This window comes from Pseudopipra pipra, chromosome 1 (assembly GCF_036250125.1).
Source record: "Pseudopipra pipra isolate bDixPip1 chromosome 1, bDixPip1.hap1, whole genome shotgun sequence".
NCBI lineage: Eukaryota > Metazoa > Chordata > Aves > Passeriformes > Pipridae > Pseudopipra > Pseudopipra pipra.
The window spans coordinates 115,545,591-115,560,845 of record NC_087549.1 but is presented as its reverse complement, the minus strand read 5'-3'; the positions used below and the strand labels follow the sequence as shown (position 1 = coordinate 115,560,845).

Below are 15,255 nucleotides of genomic sequence, written 5' to 3'. Positions count from 1 at the left end.
TCTCAACAGTATACTCTGTTGAGTGGGAGTAAGTGTTTGAAACTTACAAAGGCAGAAACATTCACAGTTAGGTTTAGAAAGTTAAAAATACATCATTCCTGTCTCAAATACCGGGTTAATATCAAAATATAAGTAATAAACATAAGTACAAATATAAATGCCTTCAACACCTCAATAAGCTTTAGATACAAGAATATAAAGATACTCGGAGAAACAAGTGTCCCATCACATTAGTTTTTTTTTATTTTTACCTAAATTTTTCAAGCTCAGCAGCTTCTGTTGATTCTTGCCATTGACCACTGGGTTCTTGTTCCTTGCTTTTCACATTTTTACAAGCTCTTGTCACACTGGATTGAACACTTTCAAAATATATAGCTGGAAGCTAAGGAGGAAAGGGATAGTCATCATTAGGCAAACACTGCATTTTAAGTTCTATGAGAATATTATCCAGCAAAAGTACCTTTTCCCAAGTTCTGACTTGAACTTCAGACCTATAACTTCCCATCATAAAATACGCACAACCCCTTCAAAACAAAACTGAGGCGGCAGAAAACTGACGCAAAGCTAGACCGGAAAACAAGTACATAAACAAAACGTGAAGAATGGTGTCTTTTAAAATTTATAATAGCAAAACTCAACAAAATATGCAACACACGCTCATTATCTATGCTCCTTACCTGTCCCAATTCTACACTTGCACAGCCTTCATATTTATTTTAGGTTGCAGAATTCACATGTCTCAGCTTTTGGCTCAGAAACAATTCCAACCACGTAGAAAGTGCACAACTCCTACCTCAGGCAGATGAATCCTTAAGGCATTTTGTCATATCTTTTTACAGAATAGAAAGGGAAAAAGTGTTCTGGCATTCCAAAGACGCACACCCATCATCACATGTTGGTTTTCTTTGCTTCAAATGGCAAATACAAGCTTCACTAAGTGAGTTGAGGTTAAGGAGACTTTACTGTGTTCTGTAAGTTTCATGCATTGATATTTATGCTTTGAATATTTTTAGCTGAAGTGTTATTCTCCAAAGACAAACTGATTATGGTTAAAATGCTGATCTTATTTTATATTCTTTAACACTCTCCCCTTTGTTGTAACTTACACATCTCTAAGCCTACCTTCTTGTGACATTGTGGCAGGGCACGGAGGAGAACAAATCTATTAGACTACTTGACTATATGCAACAACAGCTGCATAAAACCTGCTCAAGATACAAAATGAAGTTATTTTTTCCCCTTAAAATAAAAAAGATACGGTGTAGTAAGATGAGAAGAGGAGCAGTTTCATTCTTTTACCCGTTCAAAATGGGATTTGTCCCACACAGTAGGTCTAACATTGGAAAAAAAAAAGTTTAATCATAATAGAACACGATGTTCTAAGTATACGCCACAAACCATAATCACCATTAATTAGAATTCTAAAGCATGTTTAATAACAGTTATTGAAAAATACCTGTTGGTTCCTTGACTGAGCATTCAAGAGAGACTGAAGTTTTTTCAGGTCAGAATAATCCCTAGGAAAAAACACGATAGCATAAAGACATGTGCTAATAGTTACATAAAAGTATTTCCATAAGAGTAAGGAAGGTCAACAAGCAACAATGCAACTGGCAGAAAATAAAGTTTTCTGGTGTTGCCTAGTGTCCCCATTTTGTGAATTTACAAATTCTCCAGAATGACTTAAATCAACAAAGGTGTAAATAAACTTTGTGACCAGAGTAACAGTTGTCATGTTTACATTGCATTTCAAATTAAAGCATTCTGCTTTGGCAGCCAGTGCAAATTCCACACGAGTCTTGCTGAAGTTCAAAGTAAAACGTCAGATACTATACCTCATTAGAGATCCCATGAGGTTTGTCTGTTGCTTTTTCTGTGCTCCTCAACTTTTTGTCCTGATCAGGCATTGTGTATTACAATTATCATTATGTGGCTAAAAACTCATTTCCTTAAAAATAAAGTAGATACAAAGAATTATATCATTGCAGCAAAAGGAACACCTGTTTACTTACAGAACCAACTGACAGAACTTTAAGAAAAAAAACCCAGTTTTACCATTTTCTCAGCATGAAACCTTGGGCATTATATCAGGATATCCTTTAGAATTCCAGATATTAACACGTGGGTAGATAATACTGGCTGTCTTGCTATTGCATGTATTTTTATTAGGATTTTTCCTCTTCTTTCGTCTTATTACCATTATTTCTCACCATGGATTGGCTATTTATGTCACAGCAGTGCTTACAGGCTAACATCAAGGTTGTCAAAAACAAGCTGTTGTCCAGACAACAGAGAATATAACAGTTTTATCATCCAAATAAACAAGTTGAACAAAGGGTAGAAAAAGGAGGTATCTTACAAATAAATGAGATGCATACAGCAAGTCGAGAGAGGTGATTCTCCCCCTCTACTCTGCTCCCGGGAAACCCCACCTGGGGTACTGCATCCAGCTCTGGGGCCCCTGGCAGAAGAATGACATGGACCAGTTGGAGTGAGTGCAGAGGGGAGCTATGATGATGATCAGAGTGTGAGATACTGGATTATTATATTATTATTGTCTCAGACCAACTCAAACGTGGGGGGGGAGGGGCGGAAGGGACAGGTCAAATTTCGCAAAGGTGAAGTGGTGTCCATTCCACACCCCACCCCTTCGAGCCTCCTTGGACAGCCCGGGAGCACTGCCCAATACCACACTCCCTGGAGCCCCTAACCCAGCCCCAGAATGGCTGTCACACCAGAAGTCCCACCTGCCGTGGGCGGCCACAGGAGGCCTGAGCAGATAAAACCAACACCATGTGGCCATCACATGGTTGCAGTCCTGCCATCTCCTGGACTACTGGTAGCTGGATCTATGCTGGATATGGGGTGGTGGCTATAATTCTCTATTCTTCTCTCTCTTTTTTTACTTCTTCTTCTCTTACCCAAGTATCAAGAAAGGAGATTAACTGAAAGCCAGATGGGTTGGATTTTGCTAAGTTGTATGAGTTAGCATGTACTAAGTCAATGCTTTGTGGAATGCTCTGTTTTGGTTGAATGTTGCCCTTTAAATTTTTGCCAAGTTCCCTTATTGTCTAAAGATTGCCAGTAAAAGTGTGTTTGACCTCCTGAGAAACGTGTGCAGCGTCTTCTCCCATGCACTCTCTCAAGGTATTAAAAGAACTGAAGGCCCTTTTAATAGATCCAGCGAGTGGACTTTTGGAGCCTTGTATATTTTCAAAGTAAAACCCCTTCGATGAGCTTGTAGCTCAAATCCGGGCTCTTATATCAGAGGGCTGGAGCACTTCTTCTGTGAAGGCAGGCTGAGAGAGCTGGAGTTGTTCAGCCTGGAGGTGAGAAGGCTTGAGACATTAGAGCAGCCTTCCAGTACTTAAAGTACAAGAGAGCAGGAGAGGGACTTTTTACAAGGGCGTGTAATGATAAGACAAAGGGTGATGGCTTTAAACTGAAAGAGAATAGGTTTACATTAGATCTTAGGAAGAAATTCTTTACTGTGAGGGTGGTGAGGCACTGGAACAGGTCGCCCAGAGAAGTAGTGGATGCTTCGTCTCTGGAAGTGTTCAAGGTCAGGTCGGACAGGACTGTGAGCAACCAGACATGTAGACTTGGAACCAGATGATCTCGAGGTCCCTTCCAATCCAAACCATTCTATGAATCTACAGTCAGTCTGCCAAAGAATAACAGAAATTTTCAGTAGTTTAGAACTAGGTCTTCTGAATCTCAGCTGAATGCCTTATACCAATAGTGTCCGCATTCCTTGCAGTGGGACACACAGCTTATTTCCACAGACAAACAGAGCTAGCTCAATTGGCCGTTACCATGTATTAAATTCCTGCAGTCAAGCATACATGTAGGTCTGACTTCCCACAAAAGCCCTCAGCTAGTCGCTGGCACAGCATACATTTGTTCACTGAAAATCTTATAAAGCCCTAGAAAGAGACAGAAAGATACAGAAAGAGTATATTCAAGGGGAATCTCTTGCTGCCACAAAAGTAATTATATTGATGTAAATCCTGTTCTCAGTGAAGAAAAAAAAAGGATGGTCAGAAACAGACTGAGTTTGTAAAATTATCCTAGAGAACTGGATACAGCTGTAACATTGGTAGAGCATTTCCAATTTAAAAAACGAGGATATAATTCCACTATCTCATCCTTTCTACCCATTTTACTATACGCTAAATACAGACCGTTTGGATGTTGCCTTTGGTGTCTCTTTAATATAATTTTCCATATGAAACGTGACAGCCTCCTGCAGTGTAGAATTCTTCTACTACTGATTTTTATTCCTCTTCCTCATAAATGTAAAGAAGAAGAAAACCAGTCAGGAACAAAAGCATTGAAAAGAAGAAGAAGAAAACCAGTCAGGAAACAAAAGCATTTGTAAACTACCAGAAAGAAGCTGCTCCTTCTCAAATGAACATATTTTTTCCAACTATACAATTTTGCATCACAGAAGTACCCAAACTGCAACTGCTGACAGTATGAACTCATGCACTGTATTAAATCACTCTGGGAAGTGGCCTGTAAGCCCAGTTCATTCATTTCTAGTCTTCTGAACAAGCCTTTACCTTACCACTAGTCCCCACGTAGAGAACGATTGATCTGGATCTACAAGAAATCTCTCTCTCTCCCATGCATCTCCTCAACAAGGTTATTAAAAAACACCTCAGAACACTTCTGTGGCACCAGTTATTACCAAGGAATTAATATAAACAGAATCTGTTCTAACAGTCAGTAGACAAAATTCTTGAGTTCAGATTAAACCAAATGCAGCTAGCTCGAAGCATTTATTTCCTCTGCTTCAAGAGCATTAAAAGAGGAGACACGTACACTGTTAAGCATGGTTAAGAGTCCTCGTGAGAATTTCCATGTATTGTTTTAATGATGTTCTTATATCATCTCCCCAGTACACCCATCTATTTGAGACATTATCGAGGCATGACATGATGCAATAAGCACCTCACATTTGTACAGTAGGAAAAAGTGTGAAACTCACAAACTGTCAACTTGATCACGAGTACATTTTCACAAAGAACAGATTTCAACCAATTAAAGAACTACCACACAAAACCACACACAAACAACTTGTCCATGAGCAAACAGAGTTAAATTTTTAAAATTTTCAGCATCCCATGAAAAAAAGTAACCCTTGGGTTAAATCTCTAAACCACAAACAGCAGGATTCCCAGTATGGCTAGGATTTAATCCAAAATTGTTAAGTCTGTGATTATTTACATTTTGCAGCTGCAGATCAACCTTGCTTTAGGGCTGCCAGTCCAATGCTTTTGCTGTTTACTGTACCTTGGTAAAGATGAAACAGAGGAACAGCTGACTAATATTTTTAAGGTCCATTGCCATTACAGATCCAAAAGTCTCTCTATAAAATTGAACCTCACAAACATCAAGTCAAATTCCCTGCACTGCTGCCTGAAAATGAAGGGATGTAGTTCACTCAAGGACAGAGCCCTCACCCAGCCCTGAGAACTCACCCTGGTGTTACCTCTATTTCATACAGACAGATCTCTCCGGTCTGTCAGCAGAGCATCACCATAGATGCACAGCTCACTGGACTGGGAAACCTGATTCAGGTTATGAATAAACTCTCCTATTTTAACCCCTATGACCTTGCAGCTTGTCCCCAAGTACTTCTGCTGTACAAGGGCAGGGACAACATCCAGAAAGGAGCATTTATCCATGCAGCTTAAAGTGCTGTGCCCTTCAGCTTTACTACAGAGATTAAACCCATTCATTAACAGCCACCTGCTGATGAAAATAGCTTTCCCCTTTCCTTCCCTTCCCAGCCTCAGCCACTGTCCTCTTCTTCAGCTGATGTGACCCAACCTGAGCCAATTTAGAGAAAGGGAACAATATGCCTCCCTTCAAGTACAGTAACACTTCTACCATTTTAATTCACTGTTACAGTAGCCTGATGAGTATCTCTGCTGACTGGCAGGAAGGCACAGGTGTAAATCGAGAGAAGAGCAGAAAGTCTCTTTCCTCAGTCATTAAATCAGGTAGGTATATTAGCACCACACCCTGAGTGAGGGGTAGACAAAAGGAAATAACCCCCTCTTTTCATTCTGTCAGCCAAAAACCTGAGAGAAAACAGATATTAAATATTCCTTAACTATTCTCACACTTATTTGACTTTCTTGAAGTTGCTGGATAAGTTCCCACCCCTCTGTTTCTTCTTTACTCATGCCAGTAGAAATTTCCATGAAGCCAGGCTATTCACTATCCTCATAACTATCCCCCTGCTATTAAGCCAGCCATGAGTAAAGTGTAAGAAACAAACCAAACAACACTCACTTAGGTTGTGCCAGAAAAAAAACGGGATCAGACAACTCTTTAAAAGAACAGAAACACATTAAAAGGAAAATGTCTTTACAGTCTTATTTCATTCCATTTAAAACAATGAGAGCAATATTAATTAATTCACTTTAACTGGGGATAATTACATGTAATTAGTTATGTTCATTTAATTACATAGGAAGGGAGATGCATTCTGATAGCACTGGAATGCAGGATAGGACAAGAAATGCTCCAAGAATCCTGTCAGAAATGAAAGAATCCACATGATGAGAAACAGGAGACAAAGGAATTATCCCAGACTTGATCTGCGGCCCAATCCAGTATCCATCTCAGATGACTTAAACACATAAGCTTCAGAAGGTGAAAACAACCCCCAAAATAAACAAGAACACAAAGACAGGTTGGAGGATATATCTACCAACAACAACTACAGTGTAACGTTCTCTTCAAAAAGACATCTCACATTCTTTATAATCTTTATTAGCAATAACTACTGGATATGGACAGTTTGTAAGCCAACTAGTTGATGGATTTACCCTTGAACTCCTTCCTTAATCACTCCAGTGGCTGAGTTCCACTATCTAATCATACACAAGATAATTGGCTTAAAGTGGATAAAGAAACAGTAGATACGTTATATCTTGGCTTTAGTAAGACTTTTGATGCTGTTACTAGACAGGAATGTATCTAATACCATAAACTGGGTCAGATGAAGGTCAGATGAAAATTCGCTCCTTAAAAGAGCATTTATCAATATATTACTGTCAAAATAGAAATTGATTCCAAATATGGTCAAAGTGATGGCAAAGGAAGCATCAAAGATGATGAAAAGTTACCAAAAGGTACTTTTCCTCTCTTGTCTGATGGAAACAAAGGAAAGTCTGGATGTCTTCCCCTCTTGTTCTCAGAGAACACAGCAGTCAGACAAATAGATCCCCACCAGTCACAGTCTGTGTCTAGGAAATTGTACTGAAGAACCCATACAGACAATATTTGAAGAGTATTTCTTTCATTTTATTGACTGAATCAATATGGAAATCTGTGTTTGCTGTATATGACAACTTTCACATGCATATATATTTATCAGAAATTTTATTTAATAACTCCTTTGGGGATTTTCTAAAGGATAACTAGAATCCAATGTAAGGTTCCTGCTTTCCTAACAAATAAGAGTATTCAAGCTTCTGCTGGTTTGGGTTTGATTGGTTTTTTTGTTTTCTCTCTGCACCACCTCAGTTCCAGTGGAGCCATAAATGGACAGGCCTGTTCTCAGATTCCTGACCTCACGCAGTGTCAGTCTCTGGGCTGTTTTCCACAGCATAACTTTTATCTGTAGTCTGCCTAAATCCACCCTGTTAATCTGCAGTTCACGGATGGGGGAGGGGTAGAGGGGGAAGAAAAAACCTGATTTCTGAAGTCTAGTGAGCAGCTCAGTATCAACTCAAGAAAAACACGTAGCTCTGTGAAGTTCAACCTCTCCGCCCTTGCTACCGGTCAGACCTTTATGGGGAATTACACCGCTATGACTTGGAGCCTTTGTGAATCACGAGAGGTTGTCTAATGCCTCCTGAACGCTCAGAGCTGGCAAAGGTGCAGGGCTGGGGAAGACGTCATCAAGCGGAATGGGAGAGGGATGGAGATACCGCCTTTCCTTCCCCCTTCCCTCCCGTTCCCTCCCCCGCGGCCGCTCAGCGCGCCGCGCGCTCCACCCGCCCCTTCCCACTCACGCCGCGGCGCGCGCTCGGCTCCCCTCCGCGGCCCGGCGACGGCGGCGACGCTCCCTCCGCCCGGACGGGACCCCACGGCCAATCGTCTCACTTCTTCTTGGAGCGAGCCGGCCCGCCGGCCTATCGCGAGCCGTCGTGCTCCGCAGCCCTGGGGGACGCTGGCTACCGCTTCCGCCCGGCGCCGTTGCCATGGGCACGGGGACGCCATGGCCGAACCCTCCCCGTAGAGCCAGATCCCGGCACCTCCAGGCCCCTGGTCCCGGGCAATAAAAACAGAAACGGCCTGAATAGAGTCCAGGAGATTTTTTTATTGCTTTTACCAACTTTCTGAAATGTTACAAAAGATAATTTTATTCTAGCAGTAATTAAAACAACACAAAGGCTGAATCTTTCACATTAAAGACAAGTCTGAGAGTTGTGTTTTCTGTATAAACTGAATTTTGATTCTACAGCTGGAATAATGTTTTCGTTTGCTTTGGATTTGGTTATAAAGTAAGAAAACGTCACTGTAATTAGAAAAGCAGTTGTAAAAAATTCAAACCGTACAGTATGTAATCACATTTCAAATAAAGAGTATTAAAATCAAAACCTCAGTTCAGCTGCAGAAGCCGAACCTGGAAGACACTTTTGCACAGGACCATCAGCAACGATAGAAAAGAAAATACTATAAATGATGTGTCTTTCCAATAAAATAATTTAGAAAAGTATCCATTTTCAAACTTATTCATTATTCCAAATAAATGTCAACAGATACTAAATTCAATATGAAAGTGTCTTTAGGTTAACTTCAATGCCAACTACAAAGTTCTAGAGGTTTTCACTAAAAACATTATAAAATAAAATCGACTTAAACTTACTGAGCAATTTGCTTTATTTATAGCACTACATTTATGCTGACTCAAAGCTGTGTGTCTCTATAGTCTTAAAATTTGCCATAAAATAAATTACTGTTGGTATAAAGAAAATATTTCACACATTTGTACTGTACTTGATAATTTTGTCCTAGATGAGTAATTAAAACATTACTAATCATAAAAAAAGCAAAAAGAAAACTAAGCTCACTGTGATGCTCATCTGACAGACTAAATTTGTGAACTGAAAGTCATGAACCATTTACCTTATGATTTACAGAACATATGTACAAGACAAACCCTTTAGAATGGTGCAGGCTCTGTGATGTGACAACTATTTGTTACAGATATATTTTACAGCCTGTCGAACCTGCCTTTAGGAAGTTACTGTATACAGACAGAGATGCAAGTGAATGAAGCAAATGATAACTTACGGGAGAACGTTCATTAAATGTGGAAAAAATGGCCAAGATACTTGGTTGGAAAAAAACACCATTAGGGCACCAAATTCTACCCTAAAAGGTTTTATGATGACAAACTTGGCAATTTGGAACATTTCACAGAAAAATTTTAAAAATATTATAACTGCAAAATTAATCTAGGAAGAAACTGTCATTAACTTGGGCATATGTAAACAGAATGAGAAACATGTCACTGTAATACATATGAAAACAGTAAGAATGACTTGTCTAGAATATAATTTAAACATGCAACTGCATTTTAAGTGATACATTTTAGATGATAATTTAAATGGAGTGGTCAAAATTAAGACCTACACTTCATGTAAACATTCATATTTTTAAATAAATTAGAAAAAAAAAGAAAAGAAAAAAATGAAAAAAGAAGAAGGGGGGGAAAAAAAAGGAAAAAAGAGGGACTTCCTGAGGTGGCTCTGCAGCCAGGTACACAGTAGCACTAAGCTCCATTCCAGGAAACCAAGGCATCTAAAAAAAGTGCAGGGTTGTTTATTTTTCTCTGACTGTTGGAATGGAAATACATTGGCGTAGTTTTTACAGGGCTTAAACCCTATGAAAAAAAATCAGTGCACAGCAATTATCACTGCTCTTTTGCATCCATTAAGGCAAAACATATATCTAAAATAGAAACTACATCCTTAGCCGTTTCATTTTAATACCATGCGTGATGTTAAAGCAGAGAAGGTGTAAAATGAGCAGCGAATCACTTAACCATGGATTATCAATAGAGATTTATGCACTTAATACCAGATCTTCTCCTGTTCATATGGGGAAAAAGTGCAAGTATAACGTGCTACTACTGCCTAGGAATACTGGAACTAAAGATTACTGTAAACTGGTTTGCCAAGTTATGGTCTTTCTGGCACTGATTAAAATATCTACACAATAAATAAATACTGTGATTAGACTTGTGGGCTTTGGTTTTGTTTCCTTTCTACTTTACTAGAAATATATCCACTTCCACTGTAATATTGACCTAAACTTAACCTTCCCAAAGTAGAAGCCAGATACAAGGTGTGCAGCACCACAGAACCCTGATTTCCAGCATTAAAGAGTTAGAAATCCAAGAGGCTTATAGTAATTTTTTGTGTCTTTGGAAACTGTTGTAGGACTCTAAACATTAAGTGTAAAATACTACTGGGAGGACTAGAACAAAAGTAATGTGTTGTGGACAATGTTACCTAAAATGTTCAAAATATCTTCTCTCTTCGATTCAGCAAGAGCTACTTAGTAGTCAACAACTGACATGCAGATATGTGCTTTTTATTTTTTTAAATAATGTAGAAAGTTTTGGGAAACCATCTGCTGTAGTTTCACTGTATCTCAGTTTGATCAGAGGGAAAACATGGGTTATTTTCTAAAAGAGCACAAACTCAAACTAAGGCACAAGCTACACTATTATCTAAGAACACCGGTCATTACACAGTATTGGTCAAACTGCTAATGCAGACCTCACTTGCTTTGCCACTGACCTGAGCCTTTGTTATGACAGTTTGGATACCATTATTCATACTGCTGTACACTACAACTTCCTTTCTTTAAACTGTCTTCTTGGAATTCAGTCAAATGAAAAAAGGAAAAAAAAAAAGGAAGAAAAATGTTAAATAATTACATTACATTTAAAGGGAACAGTAACAGTCCATGTAATGTAAATGCTATTTTTAAATGTTTCTATTTATTCCCACTGATTGCTTTATTTTTGTAATATACAATTACCTTCTCTTGAGGTGACACTTGGCTGAAGTGCACCAAAATTCCACCTCAAGTGGTATTTTCAGATAAAGTCTGCCTTCCGCCAGAATCAGCTCCTTTTGCTGGACCACCTCAACTGGTCCATGATAAAACTCCCAATTTTGCCAACAGTTTGCTTAATAGCAAACAGCATCTTCTAATTTTAAATTAGCACAGATTCTAATTAAAGCCATTGCAATACATCCAGAAAGGTCTAGTGGCAATACAGAATGTAAAAAGATGGAAAGTAAATACAAAAAAAACCCCTAAGGTATAAGGCAAAAATTATTAACAATGGAAACTGCGCAGGTAATTGATCAAGATTTTCATTTATATATAAAATTCTCATTATTTCAAATATTATAGTGCTAAACTCTAGAACTTGAAAATGTTAAGTATAATAAATGCACACTGACTGTATCTTTATCAGTAGAGCCCCCCAAAAATCCCATTTACTTTAATAAATGAATATTTATTTCTTCAATTCATTGTACATGATAAAAATTTATACTAATTAAAATAAATAAAGTGTTTAAAAATAAGTTGGTGTGATATCATATATGCCCTTTACAATGGAGAGGATCAGAACTGTACACACAAATACCACAAGCAATTAGTAATCCATAAAATAATACTGATCATAAACCTATTCCAGAATTAAACTACAGCTAATTTAATCAAATACACAGTAAATTTAAAACCCAAGAAATATATTTGATGAAGACATGAAACTTTTAGAGTATTTCATTCTTAGAGCTAAGTAAATCAGACTCCGCAAGTTAATAGAAAAAAATGCAAGTAAAAACCAGAAGAAAAGAATTCAAGAGTACTGTTGTGGTAAGTATGTATAACTTTGTAGAGACCAAATTGCTGCCTGTAATTTCAAATTATATTGTGTAAACATGGAGTGTCCAGAATGGCAAATACTGACTTGGGGATCTAACTACAATTACTGCACTCATACTGCTACTGGACAATAATGAAAAACCAAGACACAATTAAAAAAAAAAAAAGGAAAGCAGGAAACCAGGGTATTTAGATATATTTTAAGGCTTAACTAACCATCTGACTTAGGGCTCTAGGCCACTTCTGTAGAATAGGAGAGATAGATTCCAGAAAACACTAGCATGGAGTGGAGACATAAACCACAGCAGTTCTTGTCAACAGCACATTAATATTTGTTCTATGAAACCACAAAAAAAAGTATACCCTGCAAAAAACAAGCACTAATTGCCTGCATGGAAAACAAACTTCTGTAGCGCACATTATAAACAGAGGTATTGCAAAACTTTAAGCCATGTGGACCAGTAACCATCAGCAAAAGCTGATGTAACTTTTATGCACATATTGATTATTGAAAATAATAAGCATTCATTACAGTCTTCCTATTTAAAAATTAAAATAAAATTCCCAATAAAATAAATAGCTGAAGTGTGATTACCGCTCATCTTACTTATTGGAAAAATCTTCGCATTACGCAAGCATATCTACAGTGCCCTAAACAATGGCAGAATTAAATATATGTTGCTCCTTAAATTGGAAATCACACTTCCATGGTATAATATCCTACAGTGATACATATATACACACACAAATACACACAATTCCTCTTGGTTCCGTTCTATAAAGATGTTTCAGCATCCACATATTTCACAACAGGTGATTTTTCCACTTCTATTTTCACACTTTCTGGTTTTTCAGGGCTGTTCAAAAACAGAGAGGAAAATGTAAGGTTTGGTTCACTTTCAAACATTTTATACTTTACAAAGAACACTAGAAGTATTTACATAGAGACACTTTCATGATGCAATTCTATTAAATTTTAGTAATTGTTAAATACTATTCACAAGAACAGTACAAGCCTAAAGAGAGAAAATGCCAATCTCTCATCCATAAATACCATTTCCAATCCCACTGCTATTATTGATTTGAAACTGTTTGGCAAAACATCTTTAAAAAGAAAAAAACCAACGACACAGCAACCTGCAAAATCGTCTAGTTAAAAATACTCAAAAATACTTAACAAGCAATATTACTAACACTGCTTTATTCTTGGACAGGGAAACTATTTTGTTCATAATACAAGACTGGGAAAACATTTAGGTCTTTTCAAAAGGAAGAACCACTCTTGCAACAACAGTAGAGAACGGTTTAGAAACCTGCATAAGTGTCCATTCAAGTGAAGTGGAAGACCCTAAAGACAAGTGGTTGGCTGGCACCTGAACAACTGATCCTCTTAGGGACGCAGCCATTGAACGGTGCCTTATTCAAGGACAAAAAGGAATGTCCCGAGGTAATTGCAGGACAGTAGAAGATAAAATGAAAGAGCATAAGAGGAAGGATTCTCGAGGCATGAGTATTAGAAGAGATGACACATCTGTAAAGTTGCTCTCTAAGGAAAAAAATGTATTAAAAATTCATACAAAGAGAAAAATTCTGGGACTCCTTGGAAAATACAAGTGTGTGCAGACTCCACAGAGTCTGTAAACTATGACAGATGGTTGAGGGAGAAAGAAAAAGCAATCTGAATCAGTTCAGATTCAGAAAAAAAAAATGAAGAAATGTATTTTTTTTAAATACATAATTTTTAGTAAATAATGTCAACCCACACAACATGTCCTCTGGAATTACAAAAGACATGCTTGCATTAGTATTTGAAACTGATAAATCTGAAAACAGCACTGCCTACAGAACCATTTTTACCACAGCACTGAATATCTGTCCATACCACAAAATGAAGACTGTTACACAGAAAAACCTTAACAGAACTGAGATGAATAATTTACTGGTAATTACTTTCGACTGAGCAGTAGTGACATCTCTAAATCTTGACAGCACCCACTAGACAAGAAAGTGTAGCAAATATCTCAAAACAGCAACGGAGTTAAGGCTCAAGGAAGTCCTGCCTTTTAACATTTTCTAGATTGATGCAATATCAGATTGCCTCTTGAAAGAGCTGGTTTCTGGTATCAGTTTTTTATTTTCAATTTATAGTTTTAGGAAGTTCTCTACCAAGATGAAATTTTTACTGTACTAAGCTCAAGCAGGGCATGTTATGGAATAAAAGGGAAATGTCTAACAGCAAAACATAACAAATGGATGGAATAATGAATACATGCTTAGTAATCAAAAAACATTGCAAACTTGTCAGAAGCCTGATTTGCTAGTGCTGCATATAATTCTATACTAACTTAACTTACTCAGGAAACAGTACAACTCCATCTTGTGCTTTCCTAACTTGTAACTACCTAAAAACCAAAATTTTAATTATTCTGGAAAGAAAAATACAGGTCTGTATCTCTTCAAGCCTTATACACCCAACAACTATCAGATAAGGTACTAGAAACATCCACAAATTCTGTAACAGATTTCTGAGAATTTTGCATGAAAGAAAACAATTAAAAGAAGAGGGCAGACTGATAGATATGCTCTGTTATCTATCTAATGCCTCTATTATTTGTCTTCCTGACAGTCTTGTTCGTGTAGTACTCAAGTTTTAAAAATGTTTCAATTAAACACGAAATTAAACATTTTAAAAGTGTTTAAACAAATACAGGCTAGAGGTTCACTCAAAATGGTGCCTGCACTCACAAGTCTCTTCAGTTTTTCCTCTTCACCCTTGGCTGACCTGCTGTCTGGCCAAAGCAAAGCCGTATTTCCATGCCTAATTTGGAGCAACACACGTGCTGATAGTCAGATGGTACAAAAGTGCTAAGTGGCCACTCACTTCTACTGTTTCCATGATGCAAGCTCAATGGCACCTGAGATAGTTTGCACAGTTACATATGAACACTCCCTTCTCACCATGAACTCCTCCACTGAGATGTAATTTTATACAAAATCTGACAATTTCTTATCTTTGAAACATGCCTTCCTTTGACAGAATTGGCTGAAAGGGATCAACCAAGAGAGATGCGTAGACAATAGGATTGCATAAGCTTAGTGTTCCAAGGCAACCATGCCCATTCTCCCTTCTTTCCTACATAAAAACTACTAAGCAATAGTTGCATTGTGATGGAACAGTTCACAGATACCAGTCCCTATAAAATACAAGCCTTTCAGGAAGTTGAGGATATTCCACGTATTCAGGTTTTGGTTTATTTCCCTTGATAGATTCGGACAGACAGGAAAGAAACTAGGACAGAAGAGCAGAATGATTCA

General features: G+C 37.8%; 2 protein-coding genes across 10 annotated transcripts in view; both read right to left on the bottom strand.

Moving 5' to 3' along the window:
- The window catches only part of NEK10 (NIMA related kinase 10), an 89,242-nt gene extending 81,030 nt beyond the window's left edge, over nt 1-8,212 (bottom strand). The window contains 4 exon segments of the mRNA XM_064643897.1: nt 252-382; nt 1,457-1,517; nt 1,831-1,948; nt 8,037-8,212. Coding sequence (XP_064499967.1) covers nt 252-382; nt 1,457-1,517; nt 1,831-1,907 — 269 coding nt within the window. The 5' untranslated portion in view covers nt 1,908-1,948; nt 8,037-8,212.
- A 112-nt stretch (nt 8,213-8,324) lies between these two features.
- The window catches only part of SLC4A7 (solute carrier family 4 member 7), a 93,923-nt gene continuing 86,992 nt past the window's right edge, over nt 8,325-15,255 (bottom strand). For 7 of the 9 annotated variants that reach the window (XM_064672646.1, XM_064672666.1, XM_064672603.1 and 4 more), the window contains 2 exons: nt 12,697-12,797; nt 8,325-10,910 (listed from right to left, as the gene is read on the bottom strand). In XM_064672646.1, the coding sequence (XP_064528716.1) occupies nt 12,716-12,797 (82 nt within the window). In that variant the 3' untranslated portion in view covers nt 8,325-10,910; nt 12,697-12,715. Of the gene's footprint in view, nt 10,914-12,696; nt 12,798-15,255 lie in introns of all 9 variants that reach the window. The other 2 variants (XR_010434660.1, XM_064672612.1) reach the window with 2 other exon arrangements.